Source organism: Rhinolophus ferrumequinum, chromosome 16 (genome assembly GCF_004115265.2).
Source record: "Rhinolophus ferrumequinum isolate MPI-CBG mRhiFer1 chromosome 16, mRhiFer1_v1.p, whole genome shotgun sequence".
Taxonomy (NCBI): Eukaryota; Metazoa; Chordata; class Mammalia; order Chiroptera; family Rhinolophidae; genus Rhinolophus; species Rhinolophus ferrumequinum.
Genome location: NC_046299.1, coordinates 13956221 through 13981566, shown reverse-complemented (window position 1 = coordinate 13981566; position 25346 = coordinate 13956221). Strand labels below are relative to the sequence as shown.

Here is a 25346-nt window from a genome sequence, read left to right as displayed (position 1 = left end):
TTTTTATTTTTATTTTTTTAAGTTCCTAGTCATGGCACTAAATCGTTAACTTGAGGGGAAAAAAATCCTTTATCTGCTGCTACTATGTCATTGTTGAAATACTTTAAAGGAATCTATTTCAGAGAATCACATGAACAAATACTTAGGGGGAAAAAAAAGAATAGGGCACATACCAAGGAAAGGCACCAAAAAAAGGGGCGGGGCAGGGGGGATAAAACTTTCTTTAGAAGATTTGCAAAAGGTAAAAGCTTTTAAAAATAGTTCACTGTTATCCAGCCTCTGAGTCATATTAATATCTAGTGTGAGAAAGAAAGGAGTCAAACTGATTAATAAAGAGAAGCTTATTTAAGTAAACTGATTCTTCTCATGAAAGCAAATCCTGACACCTGTCATGGTTTGAAATGTCACGATGATTGGTAAGACAGCAGTTTATGAGCTACAAATATATGGTTCTATATGAGATTTCAAGAAGCTTTCACATACATTACCTCATTTAATTTGAGCACAACCCTGGGAGGGAGCGAGTGGCGAGTGCATTCTACAGAGGAAGCCACTGCTGAAGGTCACAGGGAAAAGTGACAAGGCCAGGACACAAACCTTGATCTTCTGCCTCCCAGGTCTGAACACTTTCCAACACATCCACATTTTGAAAAATATTATTATTGGCTCTAGCACTGTTCAATGTACTTGTTAGACATACCAGGAACAGGAGGAGGAGGCAAAGATGGAGGAAGTTTCCAAATAGTCCACACTTGTCTATGATTATACCACTGTCCTCTGTGCTTGTTCTTATCATAATGGATGGAGTTGCTTCTCCCTGTGTAAACTGTGACTGCAAAACCATTATATGACCTTAAGTACCAGCCACGGGTACAGGCTGTTCTTTTGTTACTTAGTTCTGGGTGACTGTTTCAGCAGTTGTATTGCTTGATATGAAAAGTTGTCTATCTTTACTCAGAAGTAGCCATTTGAGCTCTGATTAACAAATCCCACCACTGATTATCAGCCTTGAGGCAATCTTGCTTACTTAACATTTATTGATTTGATACATTTATTGGGGCTTTATTTGAAAATTTCCCCATTTCCACTGGCCCACCTTCCAGCAGTTGTCTAGTTAGATTATCCCTTTTACTTTTACCTCATTTTCAAGGTAAGTCAACTCACGAGGGGAAATGTCTTCACCAAGCTCATGGCTTACAACCATAGGTGGGTTGGATACCTATTAACTACTGCTGTGTGGATCTTTGATTTAATCTAAAACTTGAAACCAGGTTCAAGTCATGAGCTATTCTCCAAGGGCAAAATGCCTGCATATATAGTATCATAAAGCTTAAAAAAAAGGTCATTTACCTTGAATATTTATGAAGATTAAGTAGTGCTTTTTATGGCTGTGGACCTGCATGGCCCCTTTGGAAAACCTCTTATGTCCCATTTTATTCATTACCAAGTAGGTATAAATTTATCTCATGAGCCTACCTTGTAATTGTAAAGTATTTTTAAATGCTTATGTGAAAATAGTGACTAGGCTATAGGGACATAAATTATTACTGTAAATTCTAAGCATGATGTAAGATTATAACTCTAAAACCACTCAATAATTTCTCACATTAGTAAATATAAGAATATTTCAATAAATTAGACATTACATATTTATGAATCAAAGCTCCATGTTAATTAATATTAAGCAAATGTTACATCATGGGAGATATAAAAATGTACAGGATAATCCTGGCTCTCAGTGATCTTACAATCCATATAAGAAAAAGGGAGAGAAACCTATAAAAATTAAATAAAAATATGACAGATGTGAAAAGGCAAAATATTGTTGACACATGAAATGCAATTATCAGAGTAATCACTGTAGGTAGAGGAAGGAGAAATCACTTCCAGAAGCAGGTGGGCAGAAATAACTGTAAAATAAAAAAGATAGATCTTGAAGACTGAATCCACTGAGACAGAGATGGAGGAAGAAGGGATTCTTGATGGAAGCAACCCAGGGAGAGTACAAATGCGAGAGAGAGAGAGAGAGAGAGAGAGAGAGAGAGAGAGAGAGAGAGAGAGAGATTAGATCTAAAAGAGAGAAAAAAAATTCAGAAGTTCAGGTTAGAGTGACATGGAGAGTTCTAGTCCAAGGTAGTACTGGGAAGGCTATAAGGCTATTCGGAACTGGACGGTGGAAATCTCTGAATGCCAAGCTGAGGAGTTAAGGTTTTTCAACAGAAAAACATCTTGGTCAAAGAAGTGTTTTAGAAATACTAATTTGGTATGGCATTCCAAATTAAATGGAGCAGGGAGGATTAGAGATCAAAGAGATCAAAGAGAATGCATAGCAAGTTCAGGTGTGAAATGATGGTAGTGGGATGGGAAAGGTAGAGGTGCGACAGGGAATATTGAGGAAGAAGGCCACTAGCTCTCAGGTGTGCTGGTTAGCATTGATTGTTGGAGCTTTCTGTCATTTTCTAAAATCCTGTCAAATCCACGGGTTCCTGAGAAGTGATTCATTTGAACAGTTGTGAGTGGGAATGGAGAAATTATTCATTTTGAACTTGCAACATGTAATACCTGTATAAATGGATATATCGGACCTTTTCTTCTTGATCTTGTATCCTTATCTAAGTACAAAAAGTGTTAGCTCAAAAATGTCCAAAGAAGAAGAAGAAGGAGAAGGAGAAGGAGAAGGAGAAGGACAAGGAGAAGGACAAGGAGAAGGAAAGAAGGAAGAAGAAAAAGAGTGCCACAAAATGTAGGAATTAAAGGAGATCTGAGAACATTTCATTTTCAAAGAAAGCTAACTCTAGTTGAACCTGGACTATTCCAAACTTTTCCATCAATACCACTGAAGGAAAGTCCCTGGGATCCCCTGCAGCCCTCTAGTGGAACTCCTATTAAAATAACTTTCTGGTTTTGAAGATTTATGATTTAATGAATTTTTTTATCCAGAAATTCAGACAAGCTTGAATGAGCAGGGGGGTAAGTTTCAGGAGAGTTTTTCAACAATTCTCCATACATGGTGTGTTTATACATACTATGTATACAAATACATGTATGGATACATAATGTATACAAATACGTACATATTTATAGACACAGTAAAGGTATTGGCATCTGGGCTTCTGCACTGAACCTCTACAACCAAGTTCTGGTCTTATTGCTGACAGAATGCAATCCCTTCATCTTTCAGGGGCACTTGAGCTTGGCACACTATTCCAATAACACCACTTGACAGAAAGATGGCTCTGATAGAAAGCCTCCTCTCCACATTCCCTACACTTCACCCCCGAGCCCAGCAGCACTCAGAACCCCTTTCCTGGGAAGTGTCAAATTCAACTCTTTCCAATCCCTTGGCTATTTTGAGACTACCTCTTGCGGGTGGGTGTGGGGTTCAGGGGGTACAGAAAGAAGCCAGAGGGGGAGACAGGAGTGCAGTAACTTGGGTAACTAAGACTCTCCAGAGATTATACTTAACTCAGGGTATAGTTCCTGTTCCTCCCTCTTTCTAGACCCTCTTCTTTCCTTGCTCCCCCTTCCTCAACCTCTCCAGTTTGGCAGAAATAGGCTGACAAGTCCTAGGGCAGGGATGAATGAGCAAATAAATCACCATCCCCCCAACACTCTGATTACAACTCTGGGCCTAAAACAAATTTATATGTTGAGATTCACATAAGAGAAGGTGGTTAAAACTGCTTGACTTTATAAACTGAATAAGCATTGCTTTTAGCTCTAGACATGGGTTGGTGTGGAAGTCAATCTCTCTGCAAGGTAAGAACGAGTTTGGTCCAAAAGCTAGAAAGATGCGTGAGCATTACATAACATTTTCATGCACCCGTATATGGGTAATTGGAAGCTGTCTACTTCTGAAGGATTCAATTAAAGGCTTTTTATTTTCAAGGTTGAGCTGAGGACCTTAATTTGAGAGGGGGCTTGCAGTCCTGCTGCATTGTGTGCTCCTGGTGGCTATCCTGTCTGTTTGTCCCCACACACAATCCACAGACAGCTAGGCACACAACTCACTAATTTCAAACTGATTCATTTGCCAACTCAGAAACCACTGATATAATTTTAACTGCTATCTGATTTTAATCCTCTTGAGTATTTACATATTTTCTTCTCTCATCCCTCCAAAATTAATCCTAGAGTTCTGAGACTCTGGGAACTTGGACAAAGGAGAAAACCAAGCCCACCAACAAATCTGAAATCTCAGTTCATTACATCAACCATAACTAACAGTACTTTTCTGTTTGTAGTGACCCAGCTCGAATTATAAAATCATGTCAGTAATAAAACACAAAATGCAGGTGTTATTACTGAATGGGAAAAGTCTGAAATGTAATTAAATGTGTTCTTTCTTCACCGCAGTGTCATTTTCTCTTATGTCTAAACATTTGTGTTTCCTTAAGCCTCTCTCTCTTTATAGCATCCACACTCATTGTTGCATTATACTCACATTATGCATTAGTTGAGACTGGGGAGTGTCCAACTGGTCCTCAGCACTAGCTGTCAGATGCACAGACCTTAGCTTCCTTTCTGCATCTACTGCACTGGTACAACAGAAGCTCCTTGCAAGAATAGCGCCCAGAGAGCGTTCCTGAGGGATGCGTCGTTTGCTCTTCTAGCAAGGCGCTCTGCTGCAAAGTTTCCTCTAACCACTAACACCCGCTTCCGATCCCCTGAGCTGGCAGGACGCAGTCTGGCTGGGTCCCCTCCTTGACCAGGAAAGGGTTTTACACACACTCTGCTAGGCTGCCCGATCCGAGAAACAATCTCCTCCAAACCCATCGGACAGGCTGTCAAAGGTGTCCTGGGGCTGGGAGAACACCGAGCTTCCCTCCCCGCAAAAGGGAGAACTCGCTCCGCTCCGCAGGAAAACTGGGCACTGGACGTAGAGGGGATGCCAGGGGACGGGGGCGCAGGAGGGAGCCGAACGCAGGAGGCAGAAGGGGCGAAGAAGGGAGCGCAGCGCAGGAGAGAGTGGGGGCCTTAGGAGAGGGGCAGGGACGCGGGTGGGAGCTGGCCGCAGCACGGAGCTTGGGGGAACAGGGCGCAGGAACCAGCAGGAGCGGGAAGGGGCGCGCGCACAGGCACCGGCGGGCGCCGGGCAGGAGCTCACTGCTCGAATCGTCCCGGACTCCCCAGAGCCGCTGAACTGCGGGTGGGAAGGGGTGCGGGGCGTTGGGGCGGGGGGGTGGGGGGGAACCAACTAGGGGCGTGCCTTTGTCGGGATTGGCTGCAGGAGCCTGACGCGAAGTCCGAGGGGTTGGCTTGCGGGAGTAGGAGCGGGGTGGGGTGGATGCTGGGTGCCTGAGCTGCGGGCTCAGCGCGCTCAGAAACATGCTGTGGTCTCGGCGGCTGTTCCAGCAGCGGCAGCGGCTCCAGCAGCAGCGGCGGCGGCGGCGGCGGCGACAGAGCTTGGCTCCCGCAGGGAAGGCGCCCGGCGCCCATGCCTCCGGCTCTGCGCAGCGGCTGCCCTGACCTGGCCGCGACCTTCCTCCGCGCGCCCGGACGCCCCAACCTCTGGGGTGTTCCCCAAAGACGGCCCAACCCCGCCACACACCCCGCCCCCGGCCTCCGCAGCTCGGCATGGGCGCGGGGGCGCTCGTCCTGGGCGCCTCCGAGCCCTGCAACCTGTCATCCGCCGCGCCGCTCCCCGACGGCGCGGCCACCGCAGCGAGACTACTGGTGCCCGCGTCGCCGCCCGCGTCGCTGCTGACCCCGGCCAGCGAGGGACCTGTGCAGCTGTCGCAGCAGTGGACCGCCGGCATGGGCCTGCTGATGGCGCTCATCGTTCTGCTCATTGTGGCGGGCAACGTGCTGGTGATCGTGGCCATCGCCAAGACTCCGCGGCTGCAGACGCTCACCAACCTCTTCATCATGTCCCTGGCCAGCGCCGACCTGGTCATGGGGCTGCTGGTTGTGCCGTTCGGGGCCACCATCGTGGTGTGGGGCCGCTGGGAGTACGGCTCCTTCTTCTGCGAGCTCTGGACCTCGGTGGACGTGCTGTGTGTGACGGCCAGCATCGAGACCCTGTGTGTCATTGCCCTGGACCGCTACCTCGCCATCACTTCGCCCTTCCGCTACCAGAGCTTGTTGACCCGCACGCGGGCGCGGGCCCTCGTGTGCACCGTGTGGGCCATCTCGGCCCTGGTGTCCTTCCTGCCCATCCTCATGCACTGGTGGCGGGCTGAGGGCGAGGAGGCCCGTCGCTGCTACAACGACCCCAAGTGCTGCGATTTCGTCACTAACCGGGCCTACGCCATCGCCTCGTCTGTCGTCTCCTTCTACGTGCCCCTGTGCATCATGGCTTTCGTGTACCTGCGGGTGTTCCGAGAGGCCCAGAAGCAGGTGAAGAAGATCGACAGCTGCGAGCGCCGCTTCCTCAGCGGCCCGGCACGGCCGGCCTCGCCCGCGCCCTCGCCGGGGCCCCCGTGCCCCGCCGCCACCCCGCTGGCCAACGGGCGCACCAGCAAGCGGCGACCCTCGCGCCTCGTGGCCCTGCGAGAGCAGAAGGCGCTCAAGACCCTGGGCATCATCATGGGCGTGTTCACGCTCTGCTGGCTGCCCTTCTTCCTGGCCAACGTGGTGAAAGCCTTCCACCGCGACCTGGTGCCCGACCACCTCTTCGTCTTCTTCAACTGGCTGGGCTATGCCAACTCGGCCTTCAACCCCATCATTTACTGCCGCAGCCCCGACTTCCGCAAGGCCTTCCAGCGCCTGCTCTGCTGTGGGCGCCGGGCCGCCCGCGGGAGCCACGCGGCCACCGGCGACCGGCCGCGCGCCTCCGGCTGCCTGGCGGTGGCCGGGCCGCCGCTGTCGCCCGGGGCCGCCTCGGACGACGACGACGAAGACGACGTCGGGGCCACGCCGCCCGCGCGTCTGCTGGAGCCCTGGGCCGGCTGCAACGGCGGGGCGGCGGCGGACAGCGACTCGAGCCTGGACGAACCGAGCCGCCCCGGCTGCGCCTCGGAATCCAAGGTGTAGGACCGGGCACCCCTCCACACCTCCCAGCCGGGACGCGGGCTCTGCGCGCCTAGAGGAAGAAAGCCTAGGCGTCCCTGAATGGCTTCCCAGGGGAAAGAGATATGTGTTTACTCAAGATCGAAAGCAGGTGAACTCGGAGCCCACAAACCTCATCTGAATCATCCAAGACAAACAGAAAAGCCACGGATCGTTGCACAGAAAGGAAAGTTTGGGGAGGGGTGAGAGAGTGGCTTGCTGATTTTTCTTGTGTTCTTTTTCCTGTTTGAGGTTCGATCTTCTTTTGTGTGTGCGTATGATGCATCTTTAGGTTTTGTTTTGTTTTTGTTTTTGTTTTTGTTTTTGTTTTTCCCCAGGTGTTTTTGACACGTTCTACGAGGACTGGGTAGGGCAAGGGAGAAGCATGACGGGGTAAAAGTCTATCGACTTGACTTCCCGGGAACAGGAGCGGTCAACCGGAGCGAGAGGGGGAATGACAATTTGTCGGGACATGTTTCCTTTTGCTTTCCAGAGAAATTTCATTTTAACTCCTGAGTTATGATTTCTCCTGTTCCTAAAGCAAAGGGAAAGGGTGTGTGCGAAATCCACGTTAGAAGAAATTGTAAGCTATTCTTGGAACAAGCCTCACCTTGCTTTCCTTTTGTAGGATAAGCCTGCTGTCCCCGTGCGCCTCGGTCGTCAGGCTGAGGGGTTTCTACCTCACACTGTGCACATTGCACAGCAAAATAGAAAGACTTGTTTATATTAAACAGCTATTTATGTATCAATATGAGTTGGAAGGACCAGGCACTGAGCCTCTGTGACATGTGACTGTCCATTGAAGACAGAACAGAAAAAGAAAACAAAAGAGGAAACAGTTCAGATTACTAAACGTGGGTAAAAACAAAACACAAAACAAAACAAAAAAAGGAGTGGTTAAAAATGCCATTTTTGCACAGTGTTAGGAATTGTAAAGTCCACAGAAGATGTTACTTGCACAAGAAGAAATTAAATATTTTTAAACGTGGGCGGGGGAGATCGTAAAAACTAAAATAAAATTGAAACTCTACTTCTGTTGTCTATTATGTTATTTAGCTAATGACTTATTGGAAAAATACCTTTTTATACTCTTTTATCATGGTACTGTAATTGTATCCATATTATAAATATAATTATCTTAAGGATTTTTTAATTATTTTTTTATGTCCAAGTGCCCACGTGAATCTGCTGGTAAAATTTAGCACCTGTGTGTAAATTCTATTTTCCTCTGTGTGTTTTACCAAGTATTTATACTCTGGTGCAACTAACTACTGTGTGAGGAACTGGTCCACGTGCAATAAATACCAATGAAGCACAATCAAGTTTATGTACCGTGTGTCTGTAAGAGGTCAGTGATCATGGAAAAGACAGTTTGCTTTGTTCAAAATATAGGTTGGATTTCCCATAGAGCTCTTTTAATAGTTTTTCATGACTCAATAACATAGAAAAATGCCTCTAGACCAAAGAAGGCATGCACCTCCTCGATGCTGCAGACTCACCCTAACTTTTCACAACCGGATTGAAGGTATTCTAGACTAATTGTAGGTGTTTTCAAGATCCCATCTGCTGTGCTTGACTTAAGAAGTAACCTTTGGGATTGTATATCTCCTAAAGAAAAGTGATCAAGCCAGGTTAACTCAGTTACAACTTTGCACAGAAATGCAGGGAAGAAGACTAACTTGTTGAACTGCCTCCTTGGAATCTGGTAAGTGGCTTCCACTTTTTCTTTTCCAATAGAAAAATCACAGCCTACCGATGAGCAGTGTATGCAGATTTCTCCAGTGGCCATTTAGAATGAAAAATGCTTTCACGGTTAAGTAAAAATTTATAACAGAGCTTTTAAGTAAATATTTTTTTTTCTCTTGTGTAACTGGACCATTTCAGCAGAAGTTCTGGGTGGGCAGGTCACAGGTAAAAGCAAATGTGAAAATTTTAAACTTCCTAACAAAATTATGACACCCAATGGATGGGATAGTTTTCATAAAATTAGTTCCTAAGGAAAGAATAGTGCAATTTCATCCTGGGATTAATTCTACATTCTCCAAAATAAGTCGATTTAAGTATTTATCTTTGTATTTTCAAACAAGCTTTTCAATTCATGATCCTGCAGTAAAGAAACCAAAGTAAAGAGCATACAGTTTGGGCTTGTCCTAAACTTTAAGGTCAACAAACTATTCTCTACTAAGGAAAGTTGATTCTGATTATCCTTTTTTTTCCTCAATAGGATACTCTAAAGACCTGGAGACAGTCTTCTGAGAAAGTTCAATTACGTAGATGTTTTAGAGACTAGCAGAAGGTTGCAGGAACAGCAGCAGTTTTAAGAAAATTTTAACCCCTTTCTCCAGGGGAAAAAAGGGGGAGGGGGAGGCTGGGAGATGGCAACACTTCTTTAAAAATACAAGGATACTTATTAAAGAAACTTATTTTGGAGAATGTAAACTCAATCTCAGGATGAAATCTCACTATCCTTTCCCTTAGGAACTAAATACAGGCATTTCTAGCTTCCCTTCCCCTACCACAAGTATGTAAAATGTATTTTGTTAAGGGTTTTGTCCCTCTTTATTTTAAATTCTACTACACAATTAATGGACAATGTCTACAGTTTCTTGTGAAGAATAATACTGAAGTACCAGGCTAAAGCTTCACTTTCTCAGTTTCCTGATTATCTACTTATTTTGTCTAGTTAAGTCTTCACATTTAAATAAAGAGAAATTTTCCCAGCCCAAAACATATGTATAGGCCCATCAGACCTCAGGCCTTAAAGTCATGCAAGTCCTTTAAACGTTAACAAACATAACTACTTAGTAGATAACGTTAATAACAAACTTAACTACTTAGTAGACAGGTCTAAGCTCTTTCGTGAATTAGGAAAAAAAAACACTATAATCTTGGGACCAGTTTATATGTATTTGTAGGAAAGAAGAAGATGTTTCTGTGTGCCCTGAGTTCTCTAACTAAGGATTACAAGGATTCAGAAACAGACTGTATCCATGATTCCAACTACCCATGAAAACTACCTTTTGTTGTTTTTGAAGAAGACAGACATTAGTTTATCATAGAAATGTGGGAGGCTGGGCTGCCCGTCCCAATAGCTAAAGCAGTGGGAGGAGAAAACTGCCAATCCTATTTAATCTGGTAAAACAATGTACAGAAGTGACAGGAGGAGGGCAGTGAATACGCAGAAAATCAACCTTCTTTCATGGGTTTGGGTGTAACAAAGTACCATACAAAGGCTCTAAAATTAAAACAGTGAACTTCAGTATGATTAAGATTCATTGATTTGCTACCTTGGAAATTATGTTTAAGTTGCACACTGTAACGTTCTCTAATGTATATTCCAGCACCTATAAATTCTCCCTTCCTTGTAGAAATGCATATAGCTTCGTCCCTTGGTGAGCTTACCTATATAAAACTTTGCAAACAGAGTTTATTTTTTCGGTCCACACTTTCCTTGAAACTGGAATTATTAATAACTTCTAAGTGGCTATTGTGAAACCTTTCTTTGTTAAGCACATTTTCCTAGCTTATTTTAATTTCGCATTTTGTTGACCGTGCTGACTTCCTCTGGCAACATGTAAAATTGCCAGGCGGAAATTCTGCACCCAAAGTATCAGGATGACATTAACATTTAAGTTTTCTTAGCAAGAGCTTCTAACCAAAGGTCTAAAGGAAAAGTATTCTATTAAGTTTTGCTGCCATTTGAGAAAGGCTGAAAAAAAAAATTTTTTTTTTTTTTTAACAAAACGACCCATTAGTTCTTTGGAAGGAAAAATAAATAAATAAAAACCTTAGCAGTATTTCAAATTAAACACATTGGCACAGATAATTTAGTTTTATTTGGACATTTCTGGCATAATGTGCTGAGAAACACTAATTCTTTTGACTCCCTGCCAATTTGCTACTAATCAAAACGGAGAAGATATGCACTGTTTGGATTATACCTAAAAATAGTTGTGCTGCAGTCACATCAGCAAATGGAATTAAATTAATTTCTCTTTCTTCCCCTTCGCACACACCCTCCCACATTAAATTTCCATCTAGAATATTGCTCCTGAATCTCATAGTTTGTGACTCAGTGTGTCCCAAATTTCATTGCTACATTACAATGATTTTTAAGCAAGTTCCATTGAACTACTTGCTGAGAAATACACCTCTCCTGAAATTGCCTTTGACCCTGCTCTCATTTAAAAAGTCTCTACTAAATAGTCCTTATTGTGTAATCAAAGCAGTATTAATACTATAAATATGTACTTTATGGATTAATTCACCTCATCAATAGTCTTTTTACTTTATGTGGGAGGAGGGAGATACTTTCTGAATCAATAAGATTTGGTGATGGAGCAGTGACTAGGCTTCCAAATCCAATTGCTCTAAATGACAGACTAGAAACAGCAGACCAGGGAGAGCTTACATTATGCTGGCAATATGAGAGCATGCTCTTTGCAGTCATGCTAGCATCACCCAAGAAAGTATTGTCTGCATCTTTTAAACCTTTGCCTTCACTTGGATGTTGGGCAAAGGTCACTCTGAAGGTATCTCTGCCTTGTATACCTGAAGCCGGTTCTTGTCTTGGACCCATCACACTCCCTAACGCTTCTCTTGAGCACTTCTTCAGTTCTTCTTGAATGAACTAGAAACACCTAGTTCTAGATAAATTGTCTTTATAGCAGCATTAATGTCTCATGAACAGTTTCCTCTTATTTTCATTCTATTAAGTTTTGCTGCCATTTGAGAAAGGCTGAAAAAAAATTTTTTTTTTTAACAAAACGACACAACATCAAGCTCTTATTTTCAACATCTCTCAAAGCTTGCATTCCTTTTTCCTCTCGCCACGTTCCCTTGCTCATAGCCGTTAATTAGCGAGATCACACTGTTTTCTTCCTATTTATTACACAAAACTTACCTATGATGCATTTTAAATATCTTAAGTTTGGATTTCTTCCTGAGAAATTCAGTATTGCTCATAATTATGACTAGAAAAAACTTTAAGCTATTGTTTGTACTTGTCCTATAAAAGGTCTTCACATTGAGTTTAATATTGGGGGGTGCAATTATCTTAACAGGCTTTTTATTTTTGTTTCTCTTTATTTTTCAGTTCTTAATCGTATGACCTTGTCAGTCTTTCAGTATCCTGATCACAAAGGATAACATGAGCTGTTCCACCGTCAACTATTTGTAAATTAGTTTTCCTAGTCATTGTTAGGCTAGCTGATTTGTGGGGCTTGTGGGTAAAATTCTAGGAGAGCAGAAAGCTTGTTCAAGCAGATGGCCCAAAGACTGACTGCTTTGGCTCTGTGTTTGTTGCTGTGCCCAATGACCTTGGGGGAAGTCAGTTGGTTTCCCTGCTACTCAGATTCACTTGTCACAAAGCTGGATCAGTAGCCTTTGTAAATCCCTTTGAAATGCTCTGATAGAAGGAATTTATTGCTTTGTGAAGTCTATCATTTCGAATACTTCCTCTTTACCTTCTCTTCCCTTTCCTCACAACTCCACCCAGAAAAATCACTGTTTTTTTAAGTGAAAAGTACAACCAAGAATAGCAAAAATACATATAATACTCCATGCATCCAAACAAACAGTCCTTTTTTTATTACACTTAAAATTCCACAGAAACCACAACTGAATAAATAAAATAATCTTTTTCCCCAACATCAGATGGAAAGACCTGTTTGCTGTGTGCTAAGCAAAAGTGCTTGCTTAATGAGTCTTAACCCACAGCCACTTTGAGAAAAGTAAGTCAGCTTAGAAAGTTACTCAACTGTACTATTTTGCATTAAGTTGTAAACGCTAAAAGCAACTATTTAGATTGTTCTCTTTTGGATAGCAATTCAGAGATGAAAAGTCCTGAGGGCAATGGGAGTTTGTATTTTTGCTTACTTCTCTTTTGTAGCTTGCAGGGTGTTGGGTTTCTTTGTTCCCATCTTAATAAACAGTGACAAATCTACAGGGAACTTTACTGACTTAAAATATCTGTTATGTTAACTACAGTAACTCACCTACAATCTTGAGGTCCTTATTTAAAAATGCTTTTAAAGAGTAAATATTAATAGATGTTCCAATGATATTTTCGGCACTCCAGGGATTTTTCTAAAGCTATTAAATGTAACATTTTAGTAAGCTGCTCTTTTTAAAGAATTTCTTGTGCTTAAATGATTCTGTGATCAATTCTGAAATAATGTGTGGTTTGTTTGTTTGTTTTTTTCTTAAAATAGGTATACCTAAGTAAAACTGAGTCACTCAGAAAATTCCAGAATCTTCAGCATGGGAAAGACCTTGATGTGTCTAGTATACAGTCTGCAGTACCCCTCAAGCAAGGCTATATACCTAGATCAATGCAGACTACAGAGACTGATGAGATTCATTTCGACATTTAAAGAACTGGTCTACCATTTAATAGCCCATCCTATCAGCAAATGTTTCCAGTATAGCTAACCCAAATCCCTTTTGCTGTTTTGACTTATTGAGTTTAAATAAATAGTCAGATATTTCTCCAACACAATGGATTTATTCTAGAACAACAAAAAGAATTGCAATTCGGAGCATGGGGTCTAAACCACATGCAAATTCAGAGAAACAAAGGAGAGGATTGCTCTTTTATGGACTTAGGAAGAGCTGTTGTAAACAAAGAGTCCATTGGAGAAAACTGAAAGTTTGAAGTATAGTGAGTTTTCATTGGCTGAGTTATGGCAGTCTCTCATTGGCTGAGCTGTTACTGAGCCAGTAGGAGTCTTTTCTTCCTTCTGCTGAGGTACTAAAGTGGTATTACTTCCTGTGGGAGGTGCAACTGTACTTCTCTTCCTGTTGGGGTCAGTTGTGTGCGTTGAATGACACGTGCCTGAGAGCTCTCTTCTAGCTCTCTACTCCATTTTAAATGAGGTTTCTGTTTATTCACTTTCAGACTCATGACTGATCTCAGTGGAATTTGAAAACTGATGACTGAGGCACTATTCTTTGTATAAAAATCCTTCTGATGATAATATATGAAAAACAATGATCCCTTCCTCAGCTTTCTATGCACTAAATTGCATCATTTACTCTTATAAACAACTTCAGATTTTTTCCTTTTTTCTCTTATTCAATGGGAACCATCCCCATTACAGGGATTCCTCCTGGGTGGAGACCAGAATGCACAGCACAGTGTTAAGTGGGGCAAGTGGCTTGGTGGCATCAACATGTCATCCTTCCTGGTACTGTGCTGCGAAATTTTTCAATATCACCAGAGTCCCAAAACTGTGAAGATTTGAAAAAATATTGTACAAAGCAACCAAGTGTAATGTGAAAATTAATAAATCCTTATAGCACTGCAGAAAGTATTCTTGCAAGTATAGGACAAAACAGTCGGTGTACATTTTTTTTTTTTTTCAAACCAGGCAATGAATAGAACTCCTCCTCAAAGGACAAATGTTTACAATGCTCTTCAAATCTTCTGAGTGTTAATATACCTACACGGACAAATTTTTTTCACGTTAGTGTGCTCAGAAGACACTTGGAGAACTTAACCATTTGGAGGATTTCTATGATGAGTCTTCAAGTTGTGATTCATATGTTCCACTGTTCTTAAAAGATTGACGGTATTGTTATATGTACTGAGTGAGCGTGCTGAATGGAAGTCAACCAGCCTATGACGCTGAGGTTGTCCCCAAAGCGCTCACACTCTGGCTGGGGAGTTTTAGACATCCACATGTGCAAAGTGACACAGAATGAGGCAGGTGGGGTTGAGTGCCAGAAACATGGGCCAAAAGTAAGGGCTCTAAACCAGTGTTATCCGATAGAAATATAATGCAAGTTATATATTTAATTTTACATTTTCTGGTAGCCACATTTTTTAAAAAGGTGAAAAATAAACAGGTGAATTCAGTGTTATCTTTTCAACATGTAATTGATATAAAACATTATGAGATTATTTGTGAGATTTCTTTTTTTAATATTAGATCTTTGAAATGTGGTGTGTTATTTTACACTTCTAGCCCACCTCAGTTGAGACTTGCCAGATTTCAAGTGCTCAATAGCCACATGGCTGGTGGCTACTGTACTGACATTTCAGCTTTTGAGTTCAGAGGATGGAGAGGGTGGTGGTGTGGTATAATCTAGACGCTTGATGATGATGTGGATCTTGGATAAGGAAATAAAGTGGCATGAAAGAGACCATTCCATGAAAAGTTTTAAGGGTGAGGGAGGGAACTGCATGAACAAAAGCATAGAGATATAGGTAGTCAAGATGAATTTTCAGACAACGAACAGCCAATTGCAGACAGTTCATGTTGATGGACTAATTAGAAGATGAAATTGGAAAAGTAGTTTGGATACAGAACAGAAGGTTAATGCAAAAATGTTGAACTCTAACCTTCCTAAAAGCATGGAGATTTATGAGCAAGAGTGTCATAAAAATAATGTTTTAGAAAGATCAACCTGGCATCAGAAAATATGATAGGTGGATATAACATCTTAATCTTTAAAATAAATCTGAGTTAAGTAAATTCAATAGTCACATTTTACAAATCAAAAAGCTAAGATTTATGTGATCTCATATAATAGATATGAGCTGATTATTAAATTGCATTTCTGGTTTTTGTATGAGGTCTGACCATTAAGTTCGCGAACTTGTTGCAAAGATGTTGCCAACCTTTTTTGATATCAGAAAGATTATTCATTATGAATTTGTACCAATTGGACAAACAGTTAAGCAAGTTTACTATTTGGAACTGCTGAAAAGGCTGCATGAAAAAAAGTTAGATGATCTGAACTTTTCGCCAACAATTCATGGCTCTTGCATCACAACAATGCACCGGCTCGCACAGCACTGTCTATGAGGGAGATTTTAGCCAGTAAACAAATAAGTGTATTGGAAACCCTCCCTACTCACTGATCTGGCCCCCAATGACTTCTTTCTTCACCTGAAGATAAAGGAAATATTGAAAGGAAGACATTTTGATGACATTCAGGACATCAAGGGTAATACAACGACGGCTCTGATGTCCATTCCAGAAAAGGAGTTCCAAAATTGCTTTGAAGGGTGGACTAGGTACTGGCATTGGTGCACAGCTTCCCAAGGGGAGGACTTTGAAGGTGACCATAGTGATATTCAGCAGTGAGGTATGTAGCACTTTATCTAGGATGAGTTCGCGAGCTTAATTGTCAGACCTATCAATCTCAGGAGCTGACCCCGAGAAATGCATCCTCACCGAACAGGTTTCTGAGCAAATAAGGCAGAAGGCCTGGTAAATGCCCAGTGGTCATGTCCCTGTGGACGTAAGGCGTATGAGCTCAGGTAATTTGCTCAAGGCAACAGGTGAGTGGTCCTGATCAAGTCCAGGTGCCTAACTCCTAAATCCATCTCTTACTCATGTCAGCAAACTGCTTCTCTAGTCCCCACCGGACTAGAAGCTCCTTTAGGGTACTGGCCTTGTCTTTTTGTCTTTGACTCGCCAATGCCCAACACCTTGCCTGGTACAAGGTACACCCTGTGAATGTTCATTGACTGAATTCTAGAGTCAAAGAACCAAGCTCTTTGGCTTTGGCTGATCCAAGCAAATAGTGATAACAAGCCTAACGAGAGGAGTGCCCTGTAAGATGTGATGTAATCCTCTCTTTCCTTTGCAATACAGATTTTTACTACCACACATAATAGTTTCTCTCAGAAAGGGGATAAGTTTCAAATTGTAATGTACGCATATATGAGGCAACCTCCGCTAGTGTCATAGGAAACAATGGGATTGTTTCCCAAATATTTCTAAGAAGTGAGTTTATATCTAGAAATGGCATATAAATTGCTGGAGTTTTGTACCTTAACAACATAAATTCAACGAGTATGAAGGTAGTATACACTGCATGAAAATGTATATTACTATTCTTTAAAAATAGGCATTTCACTAAAATTGTTAAATAAAAACTACATGTTCTTGGCGCTAGTTTCAGTTGTCATTGTGTAAAATACTTGATTTATTTGTCACTTATTGTATTCTGTCCTAAATGGAATTCTCTCTTTTCTAACTGAGAGACCTATAGCCATTTTTCTTACTGGACTCTAGAAGGGAAAGCCCTTTACCCCACCCCAAGTTTTCTCCCTGGACCCCAACAGTTAACATAGCTAAGAGAAACAGATTCCATTTTACCAACATACAGATTTCAGTTTTAAATTTTATTTCTGCATTTCCATACTGTAAGAAATGACAATATACTCATACAAAATCTATTTGGAACAAACGGACATCACAGCCCTCTCAAAGTTTGTATTTCCCGCTTAGGTCTTTTCCACTTGAAACAGATTCATCAACATTCTCTTCCCAAGAAATAGAGTTCCTGGTGAATCTTTAGCTGTTTCAAGGGAAATTACATGGATTCTTGTCTTTTGACAAAGCAGGATGACTTTAGCTGGTGTTCTCTTCTAATGTATGTATGTACTCAATATTGCAGAGCTTATTTTAAATAGCATTATATTTTTATTACGTTACCGGAATTATTGTTTGCAAGAAACCCAATATTGAAGCTTCAGGCTGGGAAGGTGGGAGCAATGCAGAGGCTGACATGAGGAGACCCCCAGGAGAGGCATGACAGGCCCTGGGCCTCAAACACTCAGAAACCTATTTGGTAAGTGCGTTTCTCTGGGTCAACTTCTGAGACTAATACATAACATCAGAAAGCCAATTTAATAATTTATAACATAGCTGTCACAAGGCCTATTACTCTCCCTTGAGCAAGATCAGATATTCTCTCTCTACACCCAGGGAAGATAATTATAATCAAAAGCATAGCGAACATGGGGTAAGAATAAGGGGAGCTGGTAGTAAAATTTAACATGAAGGACATCAGGCTAAGATTTACCAATGCATCCATGTCTACCATGGGCGGGAATACTGGAAGTCTGCTGGCTTTACTTGCTTCCCTTGATTGGGTTTGGATGGGTAATGCCAACATTTGTGTCTGTGTCGGTCCTTTTTCTATCACCCATAGTCGTTGACCCCACCCCCAACAGATGCACCCTCTCTTTATAGAAATCAAGACACCTACTAGTCTTGTTGATTTGGCTGTCTCTTTAGGAGGACAGCGTCTCTGTTCTCATCTATTATTTTTGAGCTAATGGAGGGTGGGAGCGGGGAGGAAATTGTGCTGCCTCCCCTACAATACTGAGATTAAAGCATATCCCCCGTGGGAAAGTTCCTGGTTCTGTTTCTACATTATGGGAACCCAGGTATTTGATTCTGTTAATCTTGCTAACAGAAATAGCATCGTTTCTATTTCAAATGATATGGTCTTTTTCCTTAAATACATTAAATGTATATCTAGCTAGTCATTCGAATTTTCTTTCTCTGATTTGTATATCAGATGAATTTGAACTCATGCATGTTCTGAAGTGCATGTTTCTGATCCATATCGTAGAAACATTTGAGCTAAGTAGGCCTCTGAAAATGTTACTTTTTGAGGTCATTCTAGGCTGGAACTCTGGATGGATCAAACAGTTGAATCATGTTTTTCGAGGGGAGAAAAATGATGGTTTTTGTTATGGTTTTTGCACTGAGAAATTGGGTTCACAACACATTTTAGATTACAATTGTACATTTTGAAGTTTGTGTCAAAAAAAAGATGATTAGATTCTTAGACCTTTTGTTTCTAACCAATGTAATAATATATCGTCATTTTACTGTATTGCAAAGCAATTTATAATCATTTATTTTACTTACAATGCACTGGGCCCTATAGAGAATAGAACAAGGCACCATCCTCAAAATCAGGCAGCTATTCTTCCTTATGTTTCCTCTACCTGCACTTTCAAAGCATTTGTAGAGACAAAGTGAACAAGTACTTTTTAAAGTCCGTTTATCAGTGATCAGAAATAACTTACTGTATCTCAGTCTAGTTTGGAGACATGAGAAAAGTATTTTGACTGATCACATAGACACATACACACAAACATACAAAACCCACATATTGAAAATATGGAAATTAATATTATATATGATATATACAAAGGGTGCCAAAAAATGTATGCACATTTTAAGAAAGAAAAGAACTATTAAAATTGTAATACTCAATACATACCGATAACAAAAGATAAATACAAGTCACATTTGACTTCTGCAATTACAAGAGGTGCTCAAAGTGGTTACTATCAGCGTAATTTATAGATAGATAGATATAGATAGATATAGATATAGATATAGATATGTATGTATGCATATATAGATATAGATATAGATATGTAGATATGTATATATCTCTCTCTATAGAGAGAGGGGGGGGGGAAATATATGGTAGAGATCCACAAACTCTAATCTGAGGCCCTGTGGGGACAGACGTATTTTGCAATTCAGCATTTGGTGGGTTTTAGGAAAGAAATATGGTGCATATACTATATATTACATAACGTCTTAAGCAGGGTTCGGGTCAGTGTTCCATAAACATTAATGTCTCTGCAGTGAAATATATGATTATTCATACTAAGGGGATAAAAAGAACTATAAATAGCCTCACACCAATTCCGGTCAGGTTTTGCTGCCAAATGAGTTCACGTCAGGTCACATTTACTCTCACATGAGTTATGGAACAACTCTATCTTCAGAGCTTTCTGGATTTGGAAATTGAGAATGAGAAACTGCGGACCTGTAGTATAGTGTTCCTTTGTAGAATGTCATCTACTGTTTAGGGAAAGAAATGAAACCTATTTAAACCTACCAAATATGTTAAATCGATGAATTTACAAGTACTATTACTCAATAAATACTTGTAAATGGTGAATAAACACAATTATTTACACAGTGGCAATTGCAGAGAGATTTTGAAATAACTAAGCTGCCTACTGTTCGCAGACACTAAGAATGGCCAAAGGCATAATAGTAATTGGTGGACAATTGTTTTGGAAACAATCAACAAGAGCCAATACCTTATCTAGCCCGTCTTCTGCTCCTCAGAAGCAAGTATCAGCTAAGAAAACATCCTTGAATGACACGTGGCGGATTTCTGAGAATCTCAGAATTGGAATAACCTTTAAAATGACTATAGTCCAACCACCTCTCAAAGCAAAAGATCTTCCTCTCTTTAGGTCATCAACCCTTTAAGATTATAAGAGAAAAAGAAAAGAAAAGAGGGGAGGGGGAAAGGTTATAGATTTCACTCCAGAAAGATGCACATACATAAAAAGTGTCACAATCGTTTTCAAGGGGTCTACTGACCCCTGGGTAAGAACTCCTTTCTTAAATGCTTGCCATATTTGAAAAAGAAAGAGAGAGAGAGAGAGAGAGAGAGGGAGGGAGGGAGGGAGGGAGGGAGGGAGGGAGGGAGGGAGAGAGAAAGAGAGAAAGAGAGAAAAGAAAGAAAGAAAAGAAAAAAAGCTGATGTTGTATCATTTCACAGCAATCTTGGTACCCTAGAGAGCTTCTGTATTTTAAGTAGCCTCATAAATTGACTGTGGTCATGTTTCATTGGCTTCTGTGACATTTATCTCAAGTTATGATTTTCGGTGCAATATTTATATGATAAATATTTTTGAACTTATTGTGACCCTTTGTCTTTATCTTAAGGGTTGAGAAGAGGAAACACAATGACATTTTTTGGCTTTTCTTCTTGTGTTTTCACATCCCGTATCATACATAACCTGGAGCTGGTACAGGGAAAAAAAAAGAAATCCTCTGAGGAAAAGACGTAAAATTTCTTACTAGTAAATGCATCAAGCATCAATTTTCAATTTGACATAAACTGGGAAAGGAAATGATGCAGTAAATTTTCTAAGTGTTGCGCTGTCACTGAGAAAAGATTTATGTTAGTCTCTGGCATCAAAATCATGATGTAGATTTGTTAGTATTAGGCACACCATTTCTTTCCCTCGACATTCTTAGGAGTCTGATCGGACTGGATTCTGGGTGTGCCGCAGTGTATACTTCCTTCTGTGCACTTATCCACACAGATCATGAAGAGCATCATTTTCCATCCAAGTAGCTCAAAGATTCTCACCCACACACACTCGGGGAACGAGTGCAAGAACTCCACGACGCCACTGAAAAGCCTGACTTCTGTTTGTGTGAGAAATTAAAAGAGCAGTGGTTCCCACTAGGCATGGACAGAAAAACTGCCTTGCAGCCTCTCTCCATTGGGCGTGTGTGTGTGTGTGTGTGTGTGTGTGTGTGTGTGTGTGTATTGCAAGGAAAAGACCAGGTAGGCCAACAAAGGCAGCACAAAGCAGGATAACTGACTCCTCACCCTTCCTGCACATATTTGTTATCAGGCTCAGCCCGGGGCCTGGGGAAAGTGACGGAGAGCTCTCCTTAGGTCAAGTGGCCAAGGGATGTGGAGGGTTTCCCTTCACATTGTTCTCCTGGAGGACCACTTCTCCTCTCCGAGTAGGAGAAAAACTCTGTCATAATGATTCATGTATTTGGCTTATTCAGTGCCAAAAATATACCATGAATATTACAAAACACAAAATCTGATAGGATCTTGAAAACATTATATTAAGAGAAAAGAACAGAAAAACCACATCGTACAATATTTCATTTATATGAAATATCCAGAATAGGTAAACCCATAGAGACAGCATATAGACTACTGGTTACCAAGGGCTGGGAGGAGGGTGGAGATGGAAATACTTCATGGGCATGGGGTTTCTTTTCGGGGTGATAAAATTGTTCTGACACTGAAGAGCGGTGATTACTGCACAACCTTTTTGAAAGAGCGGTGATAATTTCACACCTTTTTGAATGTACTAAATGCCACTGAATTGCATGCTTTAGAATGGTTAAAATAGTGAATTTTATGTCATGTGTCTTTTACCATGATAAAAAAAAATCTGGTAGGGTTCTTTTAAAATAATTTTTAATTTTTCAATTACAGTTGACATACAACATTATATTACTTTCAGGTGTACAACAGTGATTAGACATTTATGTAACTTACAAAATGATCACCCCAATAAACCTAGTACCCATCTGACACCATACATAGTTATTACAATATTATTAGCTATATTCCCTATACTATACATCTCCATGGCTATTTTGTAACTACCAATTTGTACTTCTTAATCCCTTCCCCTTTTTCACCCATCCCTTCCAGATCCCCCATAGGGTTCTTTTTTACTAGGCTTGCAATTTATTTAGATAGACAAAACCTTATAAAACAAAAATTAGGGAACTATTTCAGCAAAAGAGGAAGAGAAGGGAAGAAAATTTATTCTGGCTTTAAAAATAGTTAAATTTATTTTTATCGAAGTTGAAAGCAAGCAAGGAAGAATCTTAGTCTTCATGAGCCAATGAGATTCCCTCATTTTACAGCTAAGAAAGTAGAGGCTTCCATGGTAACCCGCTCTTGGAGAGCAAACATCCAGATTTGATTGTGGTTCTGCCAGATTTACTGTCTGTGTGACTTGAGTTGTTACTTGATCTCTCTGAACCTCAGTTTCCACATCAATAAAATGGGACTGAAAGTACCTCATATTATACCCACTAAAAGGTCACCAGACCACTTGATACAGCAAAGCCAAATTTATTAGAACTTACTTAGTCTCAGAAGGGGAAGTCAAAATGGGTATTTATAGAGTTTTAGAGTCTGGTGACAAGTGATTTACGGCAGATCCTTCAAAGTAGAGCTGACTGAGACTGGACAGAGTTCATAGCATAATAGTGTAGGATCCGTGGGCACAGCAGGGCAGGGATCTGAAAGCAAGTCTTGACAAGTAAACTTTTTGTTTAAATAGCAAGCTGTTTGCCTGAGGCAAATTAATCTGCAGGCATTTTCTGAAGCGAACCCTATAGTTATTTATCGGTTTATAGACTTCTTGTTCCTGAGGGAAGGATTCCTAGAACAAACAACTAAGTCATGTTGACATGGGTTGTTCCAGGTCCCAAGAGTTCTGTCATGTTTGATGTAGGGGGCCATCGGTCTCAGAGGTGCAATGGCCGTATGTCAAGCACGTAGCCCAGTGCCTGTACCCAATAAATCCTTTCTTTTCTCCCCAAATCTCACCACCAGTGCTTTCTAGAAACTTGCTCCTGGGTAGTGAATCTCAGCCAGCACTGGAACCAAATCTTCTGCCTTGCTTTCCAGAACCCTTTCCACCCCACATGATAGGATTCCACTTCTTCTGGCATAGGCCAATGAATTCAACCACAGTAAAAAGTCCCAAGTCTTTTCACCAGTCTGAATGAAACAGGAAAGCAGAGTGGTTATGACGTCGACATACAGAACTGGGTCCTAGGTTTCCTGTCACTTGATTTGTGACCCTAGACCAATGATTTACCTCTTCCAGCCTTACTTCCTCGTCTGTAAAATAAGGATGACAGGGCTGAGCACTCAATACATATTCAGCTAATGTTTTAAATGAATAAATTCATACCCTCAAATTCTAATTCAGTTGCTTTCTTCAGGGTTGGACAAAGATGAAATAGTTTTGTTTTGTCTTCACATCTCCCTTATCTTCTGGGAGGACCTGGGTGTGGCTGTCGGGACACCGAGAAAGCAGCCATTCCTGTGGAATCAGGAGCCTGACCTGCTCAGAGGAAGAACATGGAATCCCTAGGGACAGACTGGTCACGAGGGCGCCACAGACAGCTTTTTAAACCAAAAAGGTTCACATGGTTTTACTCGGCAGCCCAATATTTCGTTTGATGATCTGAACCTGATCAAGCCTAAAATCTCCCTCTTACAGACTCACTTCTCCTTTCCAATGATCTCCAACACCCCTTATGAGCAGAGCTGTTGACATTTTAAGCTGCTCCCTTACAACCTGATTTACTGCCTAGGGGTTAAGTACAACAGTGTTTGTTTCAGTATTTATTTGTGTAAAAACAGCAGTTTGTCTGACCTGTGTAATTACCTACGTCCATGTGGCAGGTTAAATCCATGACATGGGAGTATTGCAAATAACGCCTATTCTGGATGCTTCCTATTCTGGAGGCCTCAGAGAAAAAAGGCTCCTGAACTAGGGATTGGGACCAGCATGGGTTCTAATGCCCTTTGCCCCCCAGTAAAATTGGGGGAGTAATTTTATATCTCTTAACCACAATGTTAAATTTGTAAAGGCTGCTAGTTGAACAGGGTAAGAGCTAAGATTTTTTCCTAGCTCTGATTAACTTTAACTATTCTACTTTTAACCATGGATATGTTCCTGAAAGTTTAGGCTCTCTTTCAAGGCAAACCTAGTAACTTTCTAAAAAGTTTTAAAAGAGATCAAAGTTAATTGATTAATTTATCTTTTTTTGTCCAGAAACATTTATTGTGCACCAACTTGTCACCAGGTACCTTCTTAATAATGGAAACACACAGTTGCCAATCCTGGCCCTCAGGGAGTTCACAGCCTGGTAGAGGAAGCAGCCAATCTAAGTCTGTAATTGAATTATGCAGGGCTTACGTGAGATCCCCAAAGAGGGAACAGATTCAAAAACAGACTGGGACAGTCAGGGAAAGTATCCTCCACAAGGTATCAAGTGAGCTGGAACTTGGTTGATGAGTAGTTTTTGTCAAGGTGAAAAGGGCATGCCAAGGAGAGGAGAGAACTTTCCAAAGGCATGGAGGCAAGAAAGAAGAGGCTGGATTTCAAAGACAGCAAGCATATTTGCATGGCTGGAACATACGGCTGCCAAGGCTAGCCCAGTGGGACAAGATTCCCGAAAAACAGGCAAAGGCTAGATGGAGAAGGAATTTATACATCTTACCAAGAATTTTGGACTTTATTTTCCAGGGCAGAGAGAGTCATTGAAGGTTTTAAGTAAAAGAACAACTGAGTCACGTTTGAATCCTATCACATACACTCCCCAAGAACAGGGAGGATGGGCTGGTGGAGGTAGACCTGGAGAAGAGGAAACTGGGTACCATGTTTCCCCGAAAACAAGACCTACCCCGAAAATAAGCCCCAGTTAAGATCATCAACGGACAAATTTAGTACATTATGACAATGTTCCAGAAGAAGATGACATGACTGTATTTGAATAAATGTAGATTGTTGTACATGAAAAATAAGACATCACCTGAAAATATGCCCTAATGCGTCTCTTGGAGCAAAAATTAATATAAGACCCGGTCTTATTTTGGAGGAAATATGGTATAAGACCTGGTCTTATTTTCGGGGAAACATGGTAAGTGAGTCAAGATGATGAGAGAAGGCTATAAACTGCAGAAAGGAAGGCAAGACTAGGAGCAGGTTTTGTTGGTGGGAAGTTCAAGTAAACAGAGTTCATTGTGGTTTGAGGTTCTCGACTTTGATGTGGACACCCAGGGACAGATTCCACCAAGCAGCTAAAACAATAGATTTGTGGCTTAGGGTAGAGCTAGACGCAGAGAAGTGGGAATTGTTGGCCCACATCTAAGGAGAAGTTAAAAGTGAACACTTTCTAATACCTCCAACAAAAATACAATAAAACAAGTAAGAAAAT

General features: G+C 41.4%; 1 protein-coding gene across 1 annotated transcript; it reads left to right on the top strand.

Annotated features, from left to right (window-relative positions):
* Positions 1-5276: 5276 nt before the first annotated feature.
* On the top strand, positions 5277-13569 carry ADRB1 (adrenoceptor beta 1). The gene is made up of 2 exons (XM_033129741.1): positions 5277-8695; positions 13203-13569. Exon 1 carries the CDS (start codon positions 5578-5580, stop codon positions 6973-6975), a length of 1398 nt encoding a protein of 465 aa, XP_032985632.1. The 5' UTR covers positions 5277-5577; the 3' UTR covers positions 6976-8695; positions 13203-13569.
* Positions 13570-25346: the final 11777 nt, after the last annotated feature.

Bases quoted from the DNA above. Each gene is read 5' to 3' on its own strand.
- ADRB1 (XM_033129741.1), top strand. From the start codon at position 5,578: ATGGGCGCGGGGGCGCTCGTCCTGGGCGCCTCCGAGCCCTGCAACCTG.